The following is a 24,042-nucleotide window of genomic DNA, read 5'->3' as shown; positions in this document are numbered from 1 at the left end:
AAAGCAGCACAAGAAAGGCCTTGCTTTGATTCACAGGATAGAGTGATCCAATCCATCATGGCTGGGAAGACAGGGACAGGAACATGAAGCAAGTGACCATACTGTGGCCACAGTCAGGAAGCAGAGAGAGGTGAACCCAGCTGCTCACCTTCTGCTCAACTTAGCAACTAGCTCAAGATTATCCGATAGTACAATTTATATTCTACTTTTTATTTATTTTTTCTCTTATATTACATAGTTCTAAAGTCTAGCTTAAATTACATTTGTACTTACTTAATAGTCCTTTCTTTAAAAGCAGAACTCACAGTAGGGAGTATATTCATTTTGTGCTGAAAAGTTATCTGACACATATTTAGCTAATACCTACCAGTTTCCAGGCTTTGTATCTGAGTTAAAACAATGTCAATCCCATCCATACAGAAACTCAAAGGAAAACTGAGTAACACAAACAATATATTCAGTAAGCAACATGTGTAAAGGATGAAATTGAACTATTACGTGGTAGGTTAGAAGGTTCCAGTAAGAAACCTGGGTAAAGGACATTCAGGGATAACTATAAGTGTAGAAACAGGACAACAGGACAGACCTCCATGTCTGGTAGCAAGGAAATGTGGCTGAGCATCAAGGAAAACATCTTGAGGCAAGGGTAAAGGAGAATTGAGAAGAGTTATGATAAACAATTGAGTAACTATTCCAAGTCAAGTAGTAAAGATATAATATTTTACTACTTCTTTTATTAAATATCCACTTTGCCAATCATCATGATATTTAATTTAACTTGAAGATTGATAGCTTCTACTCTTTGTTTTTCTTAAAAGTTTGAGATGCATAACTGATCTAGCAAGGCTCACCTCCCCAGGAGTGTGTGTGTGTGTGTGTGCGCACACACACATGCATGCACATGCATGTGCATTCGCACATACCTGCAGAGTTTAGACATCCTGGTTTCCCTGATGACAGAGGTGTAGCCCAGCTGTAAACTACCTCATGGGGGCCTTAGGAAGTGTGCTTGGATCTACTTCATGAGCAATACTTGGCCTTAACTAAATCTCTCCAGCTAACTCTGCTTTTGACTAAAAGCAAATTTGTTTTGGCAATTTTAACAATAATCTAAGTTAATTCATCGAAAATACATATCATAGCTTTTTAGAATGTGTTTGAGGGTTTTGCCCAGAATATAGAACTGGAGTTACAGTTTTGAGCTGTTATGTGGGTTCTTGGAACTCAGCCTGGGTCCTCTGGAATAGCAATAAATACTCCCCCATAGTTACTTAATTTTAACTTTTCTCTCCCTCTCACCCTCTCTCCCTTTCTTCCTCTCTCCCTCTCTCCCTCTCTCCCTCTCTCTCTCTCTCTCTCTCCCTCTCTCCCTCTCTCTCTCTCTCCCTCTCTCCCTCTATCTCTCTCCCTCTCTCCTTTTCTCTGTGTGAGTGTGTGTTTCTTTCCCTCTGTCTCTTTCTTTGTCAGTCTCTTATATGTATACGTATTCCCTGATATAACCTGTTGGGTTCACATAATGTTACGTGCGTGTGTGTTTTCAGGAATGACCGCTTGGCATTGCATAACCAATGATGTGGTCTTCCCTGAGGAAAACCATTCCTCCTTCTCTCAGGCTTCCTCAGTTGCCTATAGTTCTTTGTATAAAACTGAGTACTCGTGGTCTTTTCCCTATGAAATTTGGCATGTTCGTTGGTATCCTTCTTGTTCAGTTCATGTTTGGGTAGTCGTGTTCATGAGATTTTATGGCTGCAACTTCTGATGTTATTGGGAGACATAATCTCACACAAAATTTCTTAATCCTCTACTTCTTTTTTTATTTTTTAAAAATTTCCACCTCCTCCCCGCCTCCCATTTACCCCCTCCCCCCTCCACTCTCCCTCCCTCACCTGTCCAGAGAGCAGTAAGGGTTCCCTGCCCTGTGAGAAGTCCAAGTTCCTCCCCCCTCCATCCAGGTCTAGGAAGGTGAGCATCCAGACAGGCCAGGACCCCCAAAGCCAGTATGCATAGTAGGATCCAAATCCAGTGTCATTGTCCTTGGCTTCTCAGCAGCCCTCATTGTCCGTCATGTTCAGGGAGACCGGTTTTATCTCTTATTTCCTTTCTACCTCCTCTTGCACAATGCTACCTGAGTCTTAGGTATAGGAGTGTTTTGTAAATGTACCCATTGAGACTGGGATCCAAAAGTCTGCCCCTTGATTGACTGTGGTCTCTATTTGTTGCAAAGAAAAGTCTCCTTGATGGGGGATGAAGACTATACTTACCCGTGATTATAAGAACAAATGTGTATATATTATTGTTAGGAATTATACTGGTTTAGTAAGTTAGTATTAATAGGTTCTCCTCCCATAACCATGATTTCACTAGCACTGATGACTTAGCTAGGTTTCTAGAACCAGGCATGGTACCCTTCATGTAAGGTTAGTCTTAAATCCAATTAGAGAGCTGTTGTTCCATCAGGGTATGTGTGCTTACTAAGCTGGTCCATGATGTTGTTCATAAGCATCATTGCTGGGCAGTCTGCTTGTTTCCTTTGAAATCTTCATATAGCCTTCTGGTACATAAAAGCTGACCCTCAGGTCAGTTTTTATTTGTTGTGACTACCTGTCTGGTCACATGTTTCCTTTCTATAATTCACTTTGTAAGTACTTATATTTTCTGTTTACTTAACTACTTGAAGGATTAGCATTAAAAAGCCCCAATGAATTCAAATGCAAAAATATCCTATGGAACAAAGAGAATAACTCTGATGTCATACATGTTACATTTTTGATTAACCCCACTTCTATCTATTGAACATGATTATACATATGCACATTTATAAATGCATGAATGATCAAAAAGTTATTAACATAAGTTACTTAATGTGTAGAAGGTGCTAGGCCCCAAACAATGAATAACTCATTTCATATAAACTTCAAATGATTTAGGTGAATTACTGGAGAAACTATAATTGATTGTGGAGGGAGATGAGAAAGTGCAGCCACTGTACTAAAATGACAGAAAGTTTGGGATGCTTGTGCAGTTGAGGAAATGAGTGAGTAGAGAGCAAGGATATAGGAAGAGTGACCTTAGATAATTTTTAACAGGACTGTATACTCCAGTTTTGAGATTTGCAGTCTATACATCATTATCATATGAGAGTCTGAAAAAAATGCTGTAGCAAAGAATTCTCTTAAATCATATTTAACTTGATGTCTCATTCAAAACTGTCACTTTTTTGAAGTTAATTTCCTGTATTTTAGTTGCCTACTATTCATCCAAGAAAATATGGAAAATCTATAATTTGAAAATGTAAAGAAAAAGAGAATGTTCAAATTATAGGCTCAAATACAATAAAAATAAATACAATTGCAACAGGATGTGATTTGTATGCCAAATGTCCCTTACTGACTTGTTCAAACACTGGGACCCACGCTGATGGTGCTGTTTTGAGAGATTGGAGACTAAACTAGAGGTACTGGATATCTAAGTGAAGGGCCTTGAAAAGTATAGCCTGGCCTAGCTAGAGGCCAGAGAAACCCAATAACTAGGTTTAGCAGATAAGTAATCATGCAAGGAAATGGCAAAAGCATAGACTCAATTCCAGTGATTCAGCAACTGACAGGCACTAAACTCAGGTCTGAACAAGAGGCTCTCCCAGATAGATACCCTATTTCCCCTTAGAGGAAATGAATAAGATTCTATGAAGAACTTCCAGTGAGAGAAAATTAACTTATACACAGCTTTGCCCTTCCTTCCCTATTTTCCCTTCTTCCCTTCCTTCCCTTCCTTCCTTTTTTCCTTCCTTCCCTTTCTTCCCTTCTTCCCTTCCTTTCTTTCCTTCCTTCTCTATCTTCCTTTCTTTCCCTTCCTTCCCCTCCTTCCTTTCCTTTCCTTTTTACCCTTCCTTCTTTTTCTTCCTTTCCTTCCCTATTTTCCCTTCCTTCCCTTCCTATCTTCCCTTCCTTCCTTCCTTCCTTTCCTTCCCTCCCTCCTCTTCCTTCCTTTCCTTTCCTTTCTTCCCTATCTTCCCTTCCTTCCTTCTCTTCCTTATCTTCCCTTCCTGAGAAGAATTATTCCATGTTAGGAATTTTTATAATCTTGATGTTATCTCCAAGAAGAAAAGAAGATTCAAAACACATACATAACACAGAAATATATATGTTCTGTTAATAGGGCAGTCCAGGACTCATATTCCCCACTTTTCCCTAAAGCTCTTCTCATGCAGCACAGCCTCATTTTTCTTTATCTGGGTACTTTATTTTCTTCCAATTGTATAGTCTATGCCATGACTTAAATTCCTGGTATGTCCTCAAGAGCTTGCAGTTTCAACTGCCTATTTTTGTGTGTTAATGAAATTAAAGGAAATTAAAGCTTGTGTTTTTTTAAGTAAAATATTGTGAAGCATCTTGAAAATCAACATCCAAGGATATTTAGGGAAATATTAGCAAGTTCTCATGGTATTTTCTAGTGTGCAGGATCAGTACAGTCTCAGCACACAGCCAGTGAGGGCATTTATCATTTCTCCATGCCACTGACTATCTGAAAGAGGGTGACATCTGAAGGAGGACTTCCCACCTAATTTATAAGATCACATTAAAGGACAAACCAGAACCATTCAAATTTAAGTTGGCAATCATGTGCCTTTAGCTGGGGACATTGCCTGACACAGCAGTCAGAGCAGCACACTGATAGTTTTAGGTAATGTATAGACCCTTCATAGAATCATTTCTGGGTGCTTTTTTAACAATCGCTACTTAAAGACTTACATAAAGCTTGACTGTGAGGACAAATTTTTACTCACTTTATGAATTAAAATGAATATACTAATGCTTTAGAAAATTATACTAACTTTAACTTTTTAATATAATATTTTTTATTCTTTTAGTAGTTCAGTCATACATACAATAAATTTTGATCATATGCTACCACTCTCCTCCCTGACTGCTCACAGATCCATGTAGCAGGCTTTCTTTTGGCTACCAAACAGTTCCCAAATCATGACAAAAAGACTTGTTATTAATTATGAATGTTAGGCCTTATCTTAGCTCTTGTTTTATAGATAATGTTTCCCATTATCTATATTTTACCTTGTGGCTTTTTCCCTTTCTTTCATTCTGTATATCTTACTTTCTTGTTTCCTCCATGTCTCGTTGTCTGATGGCTACTTGGCTTCTGGCCACGGGCTTCTGCTTCTTTCTCCCTCATTTTCTCTTTTGTCTTATTCTCCTCCCAAATATAGATAACTGTTTTTACTTATTCTCTCTACCCACCAACCCCACCTATCCTTCCTTTACCTAGCTACTGGCCATTTAGCTTTTTATTTGACCAATCATGTGCCTTCGGCAGGCAAGATAAAACTGCAGCAATCTTTACAGAATTAAACAAATACAGCATAAACAAAAGCAACACACCTTTACACGACTAAACAAATGAAGCAGAAACAAATGTACACATCTTTGCCAGTTAAAGTAATATTCCACAACAGATCCATCTCCCTTCCCTAACACCCTAAGTTTCTTGTCCTTTAAAAAAATAACTCACCAAGTCCAGTGTGTGCTTATCATATATTCATGGATATAGGGCCTTCCACTGGAGCTTTGTTAACTTACCAAAGACTTGACCTTTTCAGGAGCTCTTAACTGCCAATAGCCCCTCAGCTGGAATGGGGGCCTGTGAGCTGCTACCTCCTCCATTCTAGAAAGGTGAATGGCTTGATCTTGTCCAGGTTTTTTTTTTTTTTTTTTTTTTTTTTTTTTGTCAGAAACCACAGATGCTGAGTTCATTAGTACAGCAGCCCTGTCTTGTCCAGAAGGCACTATGTCAGTCTGGTCCTCCCTACATTCTGGTTCTTATAATCATCCTGCCCCCTCTTTAGGAATGGTACTTTAGCCTGTGTGGGAGAAGCTATGATACAAATATCCCATTTGGGGGCAAACATACCACAGAAACTATTCTCTGAATTTCAGCCAGTTTTAAGTTTCTGCATTAACTGATGTCCACTCACACAAACCTCTCAGGTGAGGTCTGAGTCTGTACAAATCTGTAGTTATAGAGACATGAATTTTCAAGCCATAAGGAAGGAATTAGAAGTTATATTACTGACAATTTCTCATAACAATTTTAGACATAAACATCATGACATGACTTATTTATATGCATATTCATGGTTTTACAACTAAATTATTCGAGCAGTATTATTAATATTTCCAAAGAAGTAAGTTTGCTAAAACAGAAGCAAAAAAGAGCAATTGCATGGTTCACATTTGTCATCTCTCTTAAGCATGTGTTACTGAAAAGGAGAACTCCTGCAACAGTGATGGTCAGCATAGCCGGTGCATCCTTCCTAATCTGTTTTTCAGAACTCAAAGAAGACCATTCATAAGAAGTATTTATGTAATCACATCACCTATTAAATTTCAGGGGACCACACTTCTTAACCACTACTTCTACTTGTCATTATTTTTAAACAAAATATTATCTACTTTGGTAAAACCCCAAGTTTGACATTGTTCATTTGATAGAGTCCTTTAAAATTTTAAGTAAGAAAGTTTAGAGTGAGTTTATATAGGGCACTATTCATGTTTTTTGGAGTATGAGTTGTACTTTTTTCATGAAAAAAATTTCCAGAACAGTTTCCTGCTCCTGCACCAAGGCCATCCACCCAGAGGGGTGAGAGGCTGCCTGCCAGGCAGGCCTGAAGATCCCCACAAGAGAGTACAGGCGCCTTCTGCTTGTGCTGCAGGGTCTGCTGTGTTCTACTTGACCCCGCCCTGCCCCCATATTTGCCCTTTTGTCCTTGGTGTTCTTGTTCTTACCAGGCATCCCTGTTTCAGTGCTGAAGAGTTCCATCCAGTCAGGAACAGTTCCTGCTCCTGCACCGAGGAGATCCAACCAGAGTTAGTCACAGCAAAGATTGGACCAAGACAGCAAGTCTCTCCTGACTCCATTTGAAGGAAGAGATGGGCAGGAGCCAATGCAAGAATTTCTCCAACAACCTGAAAGGCAACAGGACATCACCAGAATGCAGGGATCCTGAAACAACAAGAATTGAACACCCTACTCCAGAAGAAATAGAAGAAATCCACTTTAAATGGAACAATATGAAAATATTAGAGGACCTTAAACAGGAGGTGAAAAACTGCCATGAAGAAATGGAGATGACAAACAAAAAGGTAGACAAAATGAATAAATCTCTCAAAGATACCCAAGAAAAACAAGAAAAAGCAATCAAACAGGTAAGGGAGACAGTTCAAGATTTGAAAATGAAATGGAGGTATTGAAGAAAACATAATCCGAGGGAAGGCTGGAAATGGAAATTCTGGGTAAACAAACAGAAACTACAGAGAAAGTATTACTGAGAATACAAGAGATAGAAGAAAGAATCTCAGACTCTGAAGATACTATAGAGGAAATAAACTCACTGATTAAAGAACAAAACAAATCCAACAAATTCTTAACACAAAACATCCAGGAAATCTGGGATACTGTGAAAAGACCAAACCTAAGAATAATAAGGGTAGCAGAAGGAGAAGAATTACAGCTCAAAGGCCCAGAAAATATATTCAACAAAATTATAGAAGAAAACTTCCTCAACCTAAAGAAGGATATTCCTATGAAGGAACAAGAAGCCTACAGAACACCAAATAGACTGGATCAAAAGAAAGTATCCCCGTGCCATATAATAATCAAAACACAAAACATACAGAATAAAGAACAGATATTAAGAGCTGCAAAGGAAAAAGGTCAAGAAACATATAAAGGGAAACTATCAGAATTACACATGACTTCTCAATGGAAACAATGAAAGCCAGAAGAGCTTGGATAGATGTGCTACAGACACTAAGGGAACATGGATGCAAGCCCAGACTACTATACCCAGCAAAGCTTGCATTCACCATCGATAGAGAAAACAAGATATTCCAGGACAAAAACAGATTTAAACAATACGTAGCAAACAAATCCAGCCTTGCAGAAAGTAATAGAAGGAAAATCACAAACCAAGGAGTCCAACAATGCCCACAATAACTCAGACATCTAGTGAACCCTCACCAGCACAACTAGAAGAAGGGAAGCACACAAACTCTACTAAAAAAAAATTACCGGAGTTAACAACCACTGGTCATTAATATCACTTAATATCAATGGACTCAATTCACCTATAAAAAAGCACAGGCTAAGAGATTGGATACGAAAACATGATCCAACATTCTGCTGTTTACAAGAAACACACCTCAACCACAAAGACAGACATCTACTCAGAATAAAGGGTTGGGAAAAGGTTTATCAAGCAAATGGACCTAAGAAACAAGCGGGTGTGGCCATACTAATTTCTAACAAAGTTGACTTCAAACTAAAATGAAGCAGAAGAGTTGGAGAGGAATATTTTATACTCATAACATGAACAATTCATCAGGATGATGTCTCAGTCCTGAATATCTATGCCCCTAATATAAAAGCACCTACTTATTTAAAAGAAACATTACTAGAACTCAAGACAGACATCAAACCACACACACTAATAGTAGGAGACTTCAACACTCCCCTCTCACCAATGGACAGGTCAATCAGACAGAAACCTAACAGAGAAATAAGAGAATTAATGGAGGTAATGAATCAAATGAACTTAACAGACATCTATTGAACATTCTACCCAAATAGGAAAGAATATACCTTCTTCTCTGCAGCTCATGGAACCTTCACTAAAATTGACGACATACTCAGAAACAAAGCAAACTTCCACAGTTACAAAAAATATTAGTAACCACCTGTATCTTATCAGATCACCATAGATTAAAATTAGAATTCAACAACAATGCTGCCCCCAGAAAGCCTACAATCTCATGGAAACTGAACAGTCAACTACTGAACCACACCTGGGTCAAGGAAGAAATAAAGAAAAAAATTAAAGTCTTCCTCGAATTTAATGAAAATAAAAGCACAACATACTCAGACCTTTGGGACACTATGAAAGTAGTGCTAAGACGAAAGTTCATAGCACTAAGTGCCCACTTAAAGAAAACAGAAAAAGCACACATTGGTGACTTAACAGCACACCTGAACGCTCTAGGAAAAAAAAAGCAGACTTACCAAGGAGGAGTAGAAGACTGGAAATAATCAAACTGAGGGCTGAAATTAACAAAATAGAAACACAGAAAACAATCCAAAGAATCAATGAAACAAAAAGCTGGATCTTGGAGAAAATCAACAAGATTGACAAACCCCTATCCAAACTAATCAAAAGGCAGAGAGAGAACATGCAAAGTAATAAGATCAGAAATGAAAAGAGGGACATAACCACAGACACAGAGGAAATTCAGAGAATCATTAGATCTTACTACAAAAGCCTGTATGCCACAAAATTGGAAAATGTAAAAGAAATGGACATTTTTTAGATAAGTACCATATACCAAAGTTAAACCAGGACCAGGGGAACAATCTAAATAGTCCTGTTAGTCGTGAAGAATTAGAAACTGTTATCTAAAACCTCCCTACCAAAAAAATCCCAGGACCAGATGGTTTCAATGCAGAATTCTACCAGAACTTCCAAGAAGACCTAATACCTATACTCCTTGATGTATTTCACAATATAGAAACAGAAGAGTCATTGCCAAATTTCTTTTATGAAGCTACAGTTACCCTGATGCCAAACCACACAAAGACTCAACCAAGAAAGAGAATTAAAGGCCAATCTCACTCATGAACATCGATGCAAAAATTCTCAATAAAATACTGGCAAACAGAATCCAAGAACACATTAGAAAAATTATCCACTATGATCAAGTAGGCTTCATCCCAGAGATGCAGGGCTGGTTCAACATACAAAAATCTATCAATGTAATCCATCATATAAATAAACTGAAAGAAAAAACCCATATGATCAATTTCATTAGAAGCTGAAAAAGCATTTGACAAAATTCATCACCCCTTTATGATAAAGGTCTTGGAGAGATTACGGATACAAGGGTCATACCTAAATATAATAAAAGCTATTTACAGCAAGCCGACAGCTAACATCAAATTAAATGGGGAGAAACTCAAAGCCATCCCACTAAATTCAGGAACACGACAAGGCTGTCCACTCTCTCCATATCTCTTCAATATAGTGCTTGAAGTTCTAGCAATAGCAATAAGACAACATAAGGGGATCAAGTGGATTAAAATTGGAAAGGAAGAAGTTAAACTTTTATTATTTGCAGATGATATGATAGTGTACATAAGCGACCCCAAAAACTCCACCAAAGAACTCCTACAGCTGATAAACTCCTTTAGTAACGTGGCAGGATACGAGATCAACTCCAGAAAATCAGTTGCCCTCCTATACACAAAGGATAAGGAAGCAGAGAGGGAAATCAGAGAACCATCACCTTTCATGATAGCTACAAATAGCATAAAATATATTGGAGTAACTCTAACCAAGTAAGTGAAAATCTATTTGACAAGAACTTTAAGTCTTTGAAGAAAGTAATTGAAGAAGATACCAGAAAATGGAAGGATCTCCCTTGCTCTTGGATTGGGAGAATCAACATAGTAAAAATGGCAATTCTACCAAAGGCAATCTATACATTCAATGCAATCCCCATCAAGGTCCCATCAAAATTCTTCACAGATCTTGAGAGGACAATAATTAACTATATATGGAAAAACAAAATACCCAGTATAGACAAAACAATCTTATACAATAAAGGAACTTCTGGAGGCATTACCATCCCTGACTTCAAACTCTATTACAGAGCTACAGTATTGAAAACAGCTTGGTACTGGCATAAAAATAGAGAAGAAGACCAATGGAATCGAATAGAAGACCGGGATTTTAACCCACAAACCTATGAACACCTGATTTTCGATAAAGGAGCTAAAAGTACACAATGGAAGAAAGAATGCATCTTCAACAAATGGTGCTGGCATAACTGGATGTCAACCTGTAGAAGAATGAAAATAGATCCATATCTATCACCATGCACAAAGCTCAAGTTCAAATGGATTAAAGACCTCAATATCAATCTGAACATACTGAACCTGATAGGAGAGAAATTGGGAAGTACTCTACAACATTTGGGCACAGGAGACAGTTTCCTATGTATAGCCCCAGCAGCACAGACATTAAGGGTAACATTGAATAAATGGGACCTCCTGAAGCTGAGCAGCTTCTGTAAAGCAAAGGAGACTGTCACTAAGACAAAAAGGCAGCCTACTGACTGGGAAAGATCTTCACCAACCCTGCAACAGACAAAGGTCTGATCTCCAAAATATATAAGGAACTCAAGAGACTAGACTTTAAAATGCTAATAAACCCAATTAAAAATGGGGCACTGAACTGAACAGAGAATTCTCAACAGAAGAAGTTCAAATGGCCAAAAGACACTTAAGGTCATGCTCAACCTCCTTAGCAATCAGGGAAATGCAAATCAAAACAACTTTGAGATATCATCTTACACTTGCCAGATTGGCTAAAATCAAAAACACTTATGATATCCTTTGCTGGAGAGGTTGTGGAGTAAGGGGTACACTCATCCATTGGTGGTGGGAATACAAACTTGTGCAACCACTTTGGAAAGCAGTGTGGCAGTTTCTCAGGAAATTCGGGATCAACCTACCCCAGGACCCAGCAATACCACTCTTGGGAATATACCTAAGAGATGCACAATCATATTACAAAAGCATTTGTTCAACTATGTAATAGCCAGAACCTGGAAACAACCTAGATGCCCTTCACTGGAAGAATGAAGAAAGTGTGGAATATATACATATTAGAGTACTACTCAGTGGTAAAAAACAATGACATCTTGAATTTTGCATGCAAATTGATGGAAGTAGAAAACACTATCCTGAGTGAGGTAACCCAGACCCAAAATGATGAACATGGGATGTACTCACTCATAATTGGTTTCTAGCCATAAATAAAGGACAATGAGCCTATAATTCGTGATCCTAGAAAAGCTAAATAAGAAGGTGGACCCAAAGAAAAACATATAGTTATCCTCCTGGATATTGGAAGTAGACAAGATTGCCTGGAAAAATTGGGAACTTGAGGGTGGGGTGGGATGGGGGAAGGGGAGATGAGGAGAGAAAAGTATGAAGGAGAGGATGAGGAGAACTTGGGGGAATAGGATGGTTGGGATAAAGGAAGGGTGGATATGGGCTCAGGGAAGTATATATCTTAATTAAGGGAGACATTTTAGGGTTGGATAGAGACTTGACTCTTGAGGAGTTCCCAGGTGTCCAGGGAGATGTCCCCAGCTAGTTCCTTGGCAGCTGAGGAGAGGGAGCCTGAAATGGCCCATTCCTATAGCCATACTGATGAATATCTTGCATATCACCATAGAACAGTAATATGTTTGTGTCTTCAATGGGTGTTTTTGAATACTGGCAGAGTTCTGTCTGTAGTAACATGGAAATCACACCCTGACTGCATAAGAATGCAAAGGCAGGGTTGGTCTGAGACTTAAAGGGAGTTCAAAGAGACTTGTATAACTATAGCAGAGGAAGACATTGTGAACCAGAAAGAGATATAGAATTGCTTGTTGACTGGCCCCAGAGCCAGCTGAGGCCTAGAGGCAGGAATCTGTTGAGCAGACTCTGTTCAAGTGTATGAACTTTCCTACCTAAGTGCCTGTTAACAAGTATTCCTTATTGATGCCTTTGGCCCTGACTATAACTGAGATTTCCAGAATATTAAATGATCTTGTCTTTCTCAGTCCTTGTTCAATCACTCAATCTTACCCAATGTGACAACTCAGTAAATGTCTCCTGTGCTGGTTGGTCCTTTGTGAACTTGACATTAGCTACAGTTGAGAAAATAACTTGTCAGATTGGCCTGTAGAAAATCTATTGGGCAATTTCTTTATGTTTTCATTGTTTTCATTCAGCTGTACATTTTTCTCTGCTTCCCTCCCTTTCTCTCTTCTCCTGTGCCCCCTAATGCTTTCAATTTCCTCAGGAGGCTTTGTCTTTTTCTCCTTTCAATTTAGATCCATGTATGTCTCTCTTAGGGTTCTCTTTGTTGTCTAGGTTCTCGGCGGCTGTGGATTGTAGGAAGGCTGTTTTTTCTTTATTGTATGTCTGAAAGCCACTTATGAGTGAGTACATATTATATTTTTCTTTATAAGTCTAGATTACCTCACTCAATGTGGTTTTTTTTTTTCTAGATCCATCCTTTTGCTAGGAAATTTCAAGATGTCATTATTTTTTACCACTGGGTAGTACTCCATTGTGTAAATGTACCTCTTTGTCTTTATTTATCCTTAGCTTGAGGGGCATCTAGGTTGTTTCAAGGTTCTGACTATTATGAATAATGCTGCTACGAACATAGTTGAGCACATGTCCTTGTGGTATGACTGAGATTCCTTTGGGTATTTACCTAAAAGTGGTATTGCTGGGTCTTGGGGTACTTTGTTTCCTAATTTTCTAAGAAATTACCATACTGATTTCCAAGGTGACTGTACACGTTTTCACTCCCACCAGCATTGGAGGAGTGCTCCACTTACCCCTCATCCTTTCCAGCATAAGCTGTCATCAGTGTGTTTGATCTTGGCCATTCTGACAGGTGTAAGGTGGAATCTCAGAGTTGTTTTGATTTGCAGTTCCCTAATGGCAAAGGATATTGGGCATTTCCTTAGGTGTCTTTCAGCCATTTGAAATTCATCTGTTGAGAGTTTCCTGTTTAGGTCTGTACCCAATTTTTTATTGGATTATTTGCTCTTTTGATGTCAAGTTTTTGAGTTCTTTGTATATTTTGAAGATCAGTCCTCTGTCTGATGTACGGTTGGTGAAGACTTGACTGCAGCACTTTCTTTATTAATAGTTGATGTGGGAATATACAGGCCATTGGTGGTGGTGTCATCCTTGATTAGGTGCCCTGAGTTATATAACAAAGCTGGTTGAGCAAGCCATGCAAAGCAAGCCAGTTATATAAGGAAGCAATGTTCTGGCACATACTCTGCTTCAGTTTCTATCTCAAAGTTCCTGCTTTGAGTTACTGTTTCAGCTTCCTTGATGCTACATTGTAACCTCTAAATCACCCCAACTTGCTTTTAATTTGAACTAGGATATCGTCTTGCTGACTTTTTTTTTCCACTGAGGAAGGTTTATTTTTATTTTCAGTCATTAATTTTGTAACAATCTTGCCTTTATACTAGAAGGCCAAAAATTCCCCACGTTTCTTATTTCCTAGTTCAGGCATCAGGGAGACTGGTGCATCCAAAATTTTTATATTGCAGCTCAGAGCACTGGATATCAGTTTATTGTCAAGATTTCACAATCAAATGCTAAAAAATGTTCTGATGCAAGAAGGCCAGGAGACTGAAGTTCTTATAATTTCCATTATAATGAATAGAAGAGAAAAGGGTTATTAATTTTTAGAAGATGTAGAATAGTAATTAAAGCTAAGAAATCCACTGATTATGGTTATATTTAGATTCTTTATTCTCCTAATTTTAACCCATAAACTCCTATTGTAACTTGTGCTTCCCCTTGTAATTGAAAATTTATTCAAATTGTAGGGAAAAATATCTTCTGGAAACAGCTAAAAAAATAAGTTTTTGTTAGAGAAAGAAAAGTTGGAAGATAAGGCAAATAATCCCAGCAAATCAGGTAAAAAAAAAAAAAAAAAAAACTGACAAAATATTGGAATGCACAAACCCCCTAGAGAAAACTCAGTTTTATACTGTACAAAATATTTAAGATAACTCAAAAAACTTTGCTATTTTAGACAGGGAATCTGAACATAAGATTGTTCATAGGGCAAGTAACAAAATTGCTTACCAGACAAAACTTCTATTAATAACGTTAACATGGGCCATCCAGCACTTGGGAGCTAAAGGAAGGAGGATGCCAGTGAGTTCGAGGCCAGGCTGGTCCACAAAAGCAAGTAAGTTCCAGGACACCCTGAATTGTTACAGAGAGAAAAATCCTGTCATGAAAAACCAAATTAATTAAGTATTAGCTAATAATTAATTAATCGAAACATGACTATTCTTTATAATTCTGCCAGAGTATTGTTTTTCTTTGCTTTTGCGGAAAGCGTCTCAAAGGAAATTTGAATTGATGAATAAATTATAGGGTAGCTACATTGGACAGATTTAAAATGCACAAATTCTATGTAAAATGTCATACATTTATAGCTGTACATAAAGAAAACCTTCATTGAATAAGAACAAAAATATGACTATGATAAAGAGATGTAAGAGACGAGGTGCGTTGATATGGATGGAATTCAGTACTCACCCAGACAGAGGAACTTTATGATCAGGCATCACAAGTCTAAGCACAGATCCTATGTAAAGTCAGAACACTGTCAACAACAAACATGGAGTATAAAAATATGTGCCGACTACTCAAGGCACAAACTGAGTATTTTGCCTTGACCTGGGCTTAGTATGTTAATGGAGCCATCTTGCCTAAAAGTTATCATAGCCTTAATCATAAAGATTAAATTTTGAATTTGTACCATACATAGTGTTTTAAAAATCTAGAATCTGAGAAAAAAATGTATAAGTGGCCACATGCAAATGCATACGCTTTTGGAGGGGGTGATATCTTAAAGGATATTGCCTGAAAAATTTTCAAAATTGAAGATCAGTCCTCATAGTCAGAAAGTTTGAACCTCGACCCTAGTCCCCGTTTTTAATTTATTATCTGCAAATATGCCTAGGCCTACATCTCAAGAGGGAACAGATGAAAATTCCTCTGGTGAAAAGGGTCCAGACAGAGAAAATGTGAAGTTCTTGTATAAAAAGCACTTTGGATGCTGCATAAAGAGCTGATACTTTCGTCACATCATAAGGGTTCAGAGGAGAGTTCAGGTGTCTGTGGTCAGGATGTAAAATAAATAAATAAATTTAATTAATAATAAAAGTAACAGATGCCCCTTTGAACAGAGTAGAAGTTAAATATATCTCTTAGATAAATCAAAAGGCTAAATATTATGTGTTCCCTAACAGACAAGCAGAGTAAATTGAGGTTCAAATTAAGCGTAGAAATATGCATTGAATCCACTGGTTTAAATTATTTTTATGGTAGGGCTGAGAATCAATTGGTCAATGAATTACCCCAACTTAACCTTTTTCTTTAGAAATTTGTTGTCTTTATGAGAATGCATATATTTCTTAAAAATAAAACAAATGAAAATATTTTTTAAAAAAGAGTTTCAGAGTCATCTTTCTAAGTACAGAAGCCTGAAACCAGCACTGTGTTTGTCCCTTACTAGCACAAGTGTCTTGCTAGTAATCATCTCCACCTGTTTTCTCTGGTGCTCTCTGGAATTTGTTGCAACCTAAGAAGGAGATGTAGCAGTTCCCTCTGCTTATTGATACATGCATAATCATAAAATTTTATTCATTGATATTCCTGCGTTTTATTTCACCTCTTTGATATTTCCTTTTGAAGAGTAAATTCTCTGAACCAGAATTATTTTGTTTCTTTGCTAATAATGTATTCTCTATTGAAATATATATGAACATTTGGTTCATAGTACTATTGATCTCTCTTAGTAAATTATAATATTCTAGCTTTTCCCAAAGTGTAGAAATAATATTTGTAATTAATAAAGTACAAATGAACTAAAATAATAGTTTTACTTTATCCTGTATTTTAATGTGGTCTATGAGTTCTTTTGATTACAGTTTTCCACTTGTATAAGTCAAATGAAATTGTTTTCCCATTGCATTTCTATAGAAAATTATGCTGCAGTAGTTAATTAATTTTTCTTTTGTGCCTGCATGGCAAACATGTGGACGTCAGATGATAACTTGTTCCGTTGTTTTTCTACTTCCACAAAGTATGCCCTGGGAATCAAATTCAGGCAGTAAGGCTTGGTAGTAAACACTTTTACCAGTCATCCATCTCACAAGTCCTAGTTAAATTTGTATTTTTTAAGAACTTCATGCATGACTGGAGTGTGTTTAGATGAAATTCATACTCATTCTTACACTCCCTCCCCCCCAAATCCTCTTATACTGCCATCACCCCTTTCCCTACCTTCATGTACTCTTTTAATGTTTTAAATAATGTGTTAGTAAAGTTAAATTGATTTTCTCTCATTCCTTATATTAATAGATTGTGAGTGTTGGGAAGCATGTCAAAGGCTACCATTATATCATCGCAAATTTGGTAAGAAATCTTGTTTTTCTACTTTTATACCATGAGTTGAAGTATTCAGGATTGTGTCTTAAAATAATGCTCTAATCAATGGTTAGACTATTCACTGTACTTCAAGCTGAGTTATTACAATAATCACCATATTTTAATGATCTAAATGATTCAAAATAATAATCGTGTTTTAATTCAGTATACACCTGATGCAGATTTTATTGGATCTGAGAGGGAAACATTTAAAAGTAACTATAATGTTTGCTTTACCATGATATCACTTGTCAAATTAAATACTGGCTTTTTCACTGTTTAAATGATAAACGCTAGTCTACAGATGCATCTCTGCTTCAATTTTCATAAATACAAGATATAATGAAGGGAGGGGAGGGAAGGGGGGAAATGGAAATCTTGAATAAAAAATGAGGAAAAAAATCTGAAAAAAAAAGATATAATGACTAATTACACAAATAATTTGAATGGAAATAATATGTTTTTAAACTGCATCAGTCTTTCAACTCACATAGAGAAGGATAACAAACAACATGGAATGATCTGATTGCATGCACTAGACATGTCTTTGTAGAGTTTCAAACAAGGCTTTCTGAATACTTCTAGTTAACCCACCAACTTGGAAAAATTGGCTATGGAAGATCACCACTTTCTTTTTATTACAGGGAAGTTTCATCTTTGTCTTAGTTACGGTCTTATTGCTGTGAAGAGACACTATGACAACAACTCTTGGAAAGGAAATGAGACTGGCTTACAATTCAGAGGTTTAGTCAGTTATCATCATGGCAAGAAATAGATGGCATACAGGCAGACATAGTACTGGAGAGCTAACTGAGGGTTCTACATCTGGATCTCAAGCAGCAGGAAGTGACAGTGACACACTGGCCAGGCTTGAAATTCAGAGACCTAAAAGCTATCCACTATTAACATATTTTCTCCAACAAGGCCTATGGAGGCCATTTGTATTCAAACTACCAAAATCATAGACCTTGATTCCCCATGTGGCTTATCATAGGGAAAGCAATGATACTTTCATGTTTTTTCCTATCATTTCACATCACATATTTCTTTGATGAGAGCCTTATTCTTGAAGGAAGAAGAAAGCTAGTAAAGGATAGAGAAGAGACTCAGTCCTGATACTTTTCTACATATTGAGTGTGCCATTGTATGTTCAGAGAGAGACATCCAGTTTGGTGAACTGGATTTCAGCACAGAGTTGACCCAATATAATGCAGCAATGCATTATGAAAATCATTGTATTGTATTACCTAAGTAAAATAAAATGTTGCAATACAAAAGATTATTATAGCAATATTACAAAATTTGTTTCCTCTTTTCTATTTATTTTATTAGCCCCACAGTTTATGTGTCTCATCTTTCTGTAAGAGTACAAATATTTATGCAAATATATTTTGCCTTTAATCAATGTAACATAAAAGCCTATGGTCAGGTGCATCTCTCTTTTTATTGACATTATATGATAAGGTTGTAATTAATTACTGCAAATGGGCAGTTTTGACATCTATTCTTTCTATACAATGAATTCAGAGAGGAAAATCAATATGTTATAAACTATTATAGAAATGAGTGGTTTATATTGGCAGCTAGAATAAATAAGATAATGCAAAATGGAAAGGAAATAATTGATATTTATAACCTACCAATGGATTTCAGAGCCTGCCTCAAACAGCCTTAGCAGGTGGTAGAGTATTTACACTAAAGTTTCAACATATGAAATAGAAAACTGTCTCTTTGAAACAGAAGCATAACACACACTAAAAATAGCTAGCTTTTATCATGATTAGCAGTGACATGTACCCAGCAGTTATAATGTGCAACATTAATATGGATTCTCTTGGCATTCATTCATCCATATAGGATGCTAGCTTTAGTTCTTTCAGCTACCCCACAACTATCTCTTATAAAGTATATATACATGATACATGATTCCCAAATGCAAAATTTGTTCAGAATCCAAATAATTTTTTTTGGTTTTTTTTTATAGCCAAAAACTTCCATCTCCTCCCCTCCCCCCTCCCCCCTCCCTCTCCTCCCCTCTACTCACACACCCCCTCCCTCCCTCCCCAGGCCAAGGAGCCACCGGGGTTCCCCACTCCACGCCAAGACCAAGGTCCTCCCAATTCCCCCCAGGTCCAGGAAGGCGACTAACCAAGCCGAGAAGGCCCCCACAGAGCCCGTCCATGCAGAAGAGTCAAAGCCCAGCGCCCCTGTCCCTGGCCTCCCAGTCAGCCTCCACCGTTGGCCACATTCAGAGAGTCCGGCCTGGTCTCATGCTCCACCAGTCCCAATCCAACTGGAGCTGGCGATCTCCCGCCAGTTCTGTCCCACCGTCTCCATGGGTGAACACACCCCCCACGGTCCCGACCCTCTTCCCCACGTTCTCTCTCCCTCCGCTCCCCAACAGGACCCTGGGAGCTCAGTCCGGTATTCCAACGTGGGGCCCAGTCATCCTCCCCATCCATCGCCAGGTGGAGGTTCTTCTTATTATCTTCTCAAGGATCCCGAATTATAGGCTCAATGTCCTTTAATTATGGCTAGAAACCAATTATGAGTGAGTACATCCCATGTTCATCTTTTTGGGTCTTGGTTACCTCACTCAGAATAGTGTTTTTTTATTTCCATCCATTTGTATGAAATTACAAGTTAATGTTAAAGACTAATTTTACTGAAATTAAAGATGATATAGGGGACTGGAGATGTAGTTAAGTTAGGAGAGAGCTTGCCTAGAATGCACAGAGCCCTGCGTTCTATCATGAGCACTGCATAAATCAATGTGGTGCTTCAAGCCTATAGTTCTAGAACTCAGGGATATAATCAACAGGATCAGAAGTTCAAGGCTACCCTAGGCTACACAGCAAGGTGGAGATGAACCTAAACTAAAATAGGAACAGGATAAGGATGTGTTAGCATACTACTTTTATTAAATATTATAACATGGGACTTATCAAGAGTAGTTTGATAAAGGAAATAAAAGTTATCCAAAATGAAAAAAGAGGGTTTGCTATAGAAATATCATAAGGAATTTCTTAAAATAAATATGGGCTAAAACATGAGTTCAGTGGGTATATAGCCGACAAGGTCAATAATTAAACATCCATTGTATTTATAATATGATAACAAATTTTCTGAAATAACTTTTAAAATAATTATAGTTACTACTTCACCTGTCATTATAGCTAGCTACGCTTATCACCAGGTGGCTACATATATTCCAGATTCATTTCAGAAATGTTTTGTTACAACTTCAAAATCATGGTCATTTTTTTTCAAAGTGATCTTTTTGTAACTGCACTGAAGTAGTCCTGACATGACTTAGTGTGTAAAACACAGAAGAAATATTGATCTGAATCAGAGAAAACATAAAAGATGGGCTTTTGTTTGCATTGATGGTGTAATGAGCTTCGAAATGACATTCTTCATCACTGAGATATCAGTCACATATAATTTTAAATATTTCCCCAGGAGAGGATCTGCAAACTACAAATCAAAATCAAAAGAGAAGTCAGTTGGGAGATTTCATTGTTCATTACCCAGTGTGATGTGCAGGCAAGCATAGGGGGCATCTGCACAAGAAGGCGAGCTCTCCTGGCTCATCCCTTCCCTCAGGAACGTTATTTGTTTTGATAGTTAACTGGGGAATAAGTGACTTCATTATAGTGTCCCTAGGTACCTTCCAGTTCCATGATTTTCTGTAGATTCCAACAAAAACTAAATGATCAAAGTAACTGTTGCCAAGGAAACCAGTTCATGGTCTAGATCCTATCATTTTTCTATATAAAATTATAAGAACGTAAGAACGTAAATGAAAAGGGAAATATTGCCTTACTCAGACAAATATAGCCAAAATTAACAAAGCGAGACATCATTCATTCAAGCCATAATTGACAGGCATTTGTTACAATCGGACACAGTAATTGTTTTTCCTTTACCTTCAGTGTACTGACAGACTGTGTCTGATGGTATCTCTGAGGGCTGCAGTTTGCCTGTGTCTTGTAGCTGTGGCTAATGCTACACAGAAGGCTTAGCAGACCTTCTGTTTCAGCTAAGACTGAAATAAAAAAATCTCATCAATTAGTAGTTAATGCAAGAGCTGAATTACTGTGGCTTTTAGAAAAGAGTGAAATGCTTTGCCTGCCTGTGGATCTGCCCTACAATCTGGCAAAAGCACACAAATGCTCCATCGACAGTTTAGTAGCTAGAAATTGATGGGCAGTGTTCTTCCCACTTCTAAAACATAAATTTGTTTTGTGTTGTCTAGTTTATTTCTCAATGAAATGAGAATGTTACTGATGAGCTGTTGGCTGGCACATAATAGGCCTAATATAAATATCTGTTAAATGAATTAATTAATAATCACTCACAATTATTGAATGCATACTGGGAGTATTATCCTGCTGTTTTGACATGGAGGTAATCTAAGGTCAGAATCTAATGTGAGGATCAAAGTCTGGGTTTCTTTTGTTCTTTTCCTCTTCTGTTAATATTATAACAATTAAAAAATCAAAAGTACACCTTTCTATAACAATATGAAGGAGCACAAAATAGAAAGGGCCAACACAACAATCAGTTCATCTGATCAAACTTGGCTCTACTATATCTGTGTGTAACCTTGAAAAGATTTTTTTTACCACTACTGATCCTTAGTTTCTTACTTTAAAATTAATCAGGGCTATCCAGTAACTAAGGGATGATTGTGCTGTAAAGATAAACTGTTAATGTAATCCTCATAGAATCTGGCATATAGTAAATCCTGATAAAAGATAAAGCCTGGTACATAGTATTGACTACAAGCTCACTAACAATTTGCTTAGCTGTCAGTGGAATAATATGATTCTTTTTGGATCAACAGGATTATGATTATATGGACTATGAAGGAAATTTGTATTAACCTACTGTTGAAGAACCAAAATGTTTAATGAACTAAATTTGATGAGGTTTTCTACCAATTTACAGGGTTTCAAGGATATTTCCCTTGAGAGATTTATACACGGTGGAGCAAATGTCACCGGATTCCAGTTGGTTGATTTTAATACACCCATGGTAACCAAACTAATGGATCGGTGGAAGAAACTAGATCAGAGAGAATATCCAGGATCTGAAACACCTCCAAAGGTATTTGTTTATTTTTGTATATTGTGTACTGTTTCCTTTTATAATCTTTGGGTCATTTTATTTATGTATTTTATGTATATAAGTGCTTTTCCCTCATGCACGTCTATACATCATGGGCATTCCTGATGCCCTCAGAGGACAGAATAGGGAGATCTCCTAGAATTGGTTGTAAATTATTTTTAAGTCATTGTGTGGTGGCTGGGAACAGAATCTGGCTCCCATAAAAAAATAGCAAGTACTCTTAACAGTCAAGCCTATGTCAATACTATTTATTTTATGATTCCTTTTCTTACTCTTTTAGACACATTGTGGCATCTTCTCACTGCCCTTGTACTACAAAAACACTGGGAAATTTATACATGATGGGGTCTGTGTAGGTGATACAATGGATAAAGGACTTCCTATGCAAGCTTGAGGACTTGAACTCAGAGCCTCAGCATAAACTAGTGCAGCAATGTACGTCTGTCATCCCAAATCTGGAAGTTGGAGGCAGATCAAGCCCAGAAGCTTACTGGCCAGCCAGTGTAGCCGATGCCTGTGTGCTGGAGTCCAGTGAGAGACCTTGTCCTAAACAACATGCTGGAGAGCAGCAGAGAAATTACCTAAATAAACTCTTATCTACAGATGGTCATGTGCAAGTGAGTGCACCTACTGATGCACATTTATACATGAGTCATATACACACAGGCATCCACATACACCACAAAAATAATTTTCAAATGTCCACATTTAATAACAGAGTTATCAGATTAACACAAATATTTTATTATTTTCTTCTATGTGAACGCCTTGATTTGCATTAAAAAGTTTTATTAACTACCATTTAAATGCAAATGACCATTATTAATTTTTCTACCCAGATAAAAATCACATTTAAAAATGGCTTACAATAAGCAAATAAATTCAAAAATTGTTGGAAATGAAAAACTTAAAGCTTATATGCAATCTCTCTTTCAACTTAATAATAAAAACACCAGGCTCTTTGAGTTGTTTTTTAAATTTACCCATTTGTCTGTGTATTGGTTTGTATATGTGAGTATTCCCAAAAGGCCAGAAGAAGGTTCCAGATCCCCTCAAGGGGTGGTCTCGAGCAGTGGTAGCATTGGGTGCTAAGAACAAAATTCAGTCATGAACAGTAAGTGCTTTTAATCACTGACCCATCTTTTCTGCCATGGTTGTGTGTGTGTGTGTGTGTGTGTGTGTGTGTGTGTGTGTGTGTGTGTGTATTGTGATATGATATGTATAATGTATATGTGTGTTATATATGTATATACCATATAACATATAGGTATGTATATTAGATGAAGGTGTGAATTATCAAGAAAAGAGTATAACGTGAATTTAGAGACAGACATTAAAGTCAAGAGAGAGGCACTTGGGAAAGATGGTAACCACCCAAGATGTGCTTGCTACCTTCTCAAAAGAGATAGCCATATGATTAACTATAACATATATGAGTGTGTTGCCAAGTTTCTACTCATGGGTGCATTTCGTCTCATCTGAAAGGATGGGTCTTATATCATCTCAATGATGCCATGCTGCTCTGACTCCAACTCAGTGGTTTTGAGTACCATATAATGAATCATAATCTCTAATATTTCCTTAACTATGCATTTAAGTAGAGTATTAATATGTAATTTGATATTCAGACATAGAAAAATTAAGATCAATGGGTACAATCAGCTATTCTGTTTGCCTCAATATAAGGTTTGTTTTTTTTTTAACTTGCTTTCAATTTTCCCTATTCAATATTTGGAATTAGAGAGGTACCCTATAGAATCAAGAAATTTCAAAATTAAGTATATATTGGATGTGCACTATATGCTAATC

General features: G+C 37.2%; 1 protein-coding gene across 1 annotated transcript in view; it reads left to right on the top strand.

Moving 5' to 3' along the window:
• The window catches only part of Gria4 (glutamate ionotropic receptor AMPA type subunit 4), a 364,384-nt gene that overhangs the window by 253,532 nt on the left and 86,810 nt on the right, over positions 1 to 24,042 (top strand). The window contains 2 exon segments of the mRNA XM_042054761.1: positions 17,035 to 17,088; positions 22,054 to 22,212. Coding sequence (XP_041910695.1) covers positions 17,035 to 17,088; positions 22,054 to 22,212 — 213 coding nt within the window.

This window comes from Arvicola amphibius, chromosome 3, assembly GCF_903992535.2.
Source record: "Arvicola amphibius chromosome 3, mArvAmp1.2, whole genome shotgun sequence".
In the NCBI taxonomy this organism is placed as follows: Eukaryota; Metazoa; Chordata; class Mammalia; order Rodentia; family Cricetidae; genus Arvicola; species Arvicola amphibius.
The sequence above is the reverse complement of the archived record's forward strand: the minus strand, read 5'-3'. Positions and strand labels throughout refer to the sequence as shown.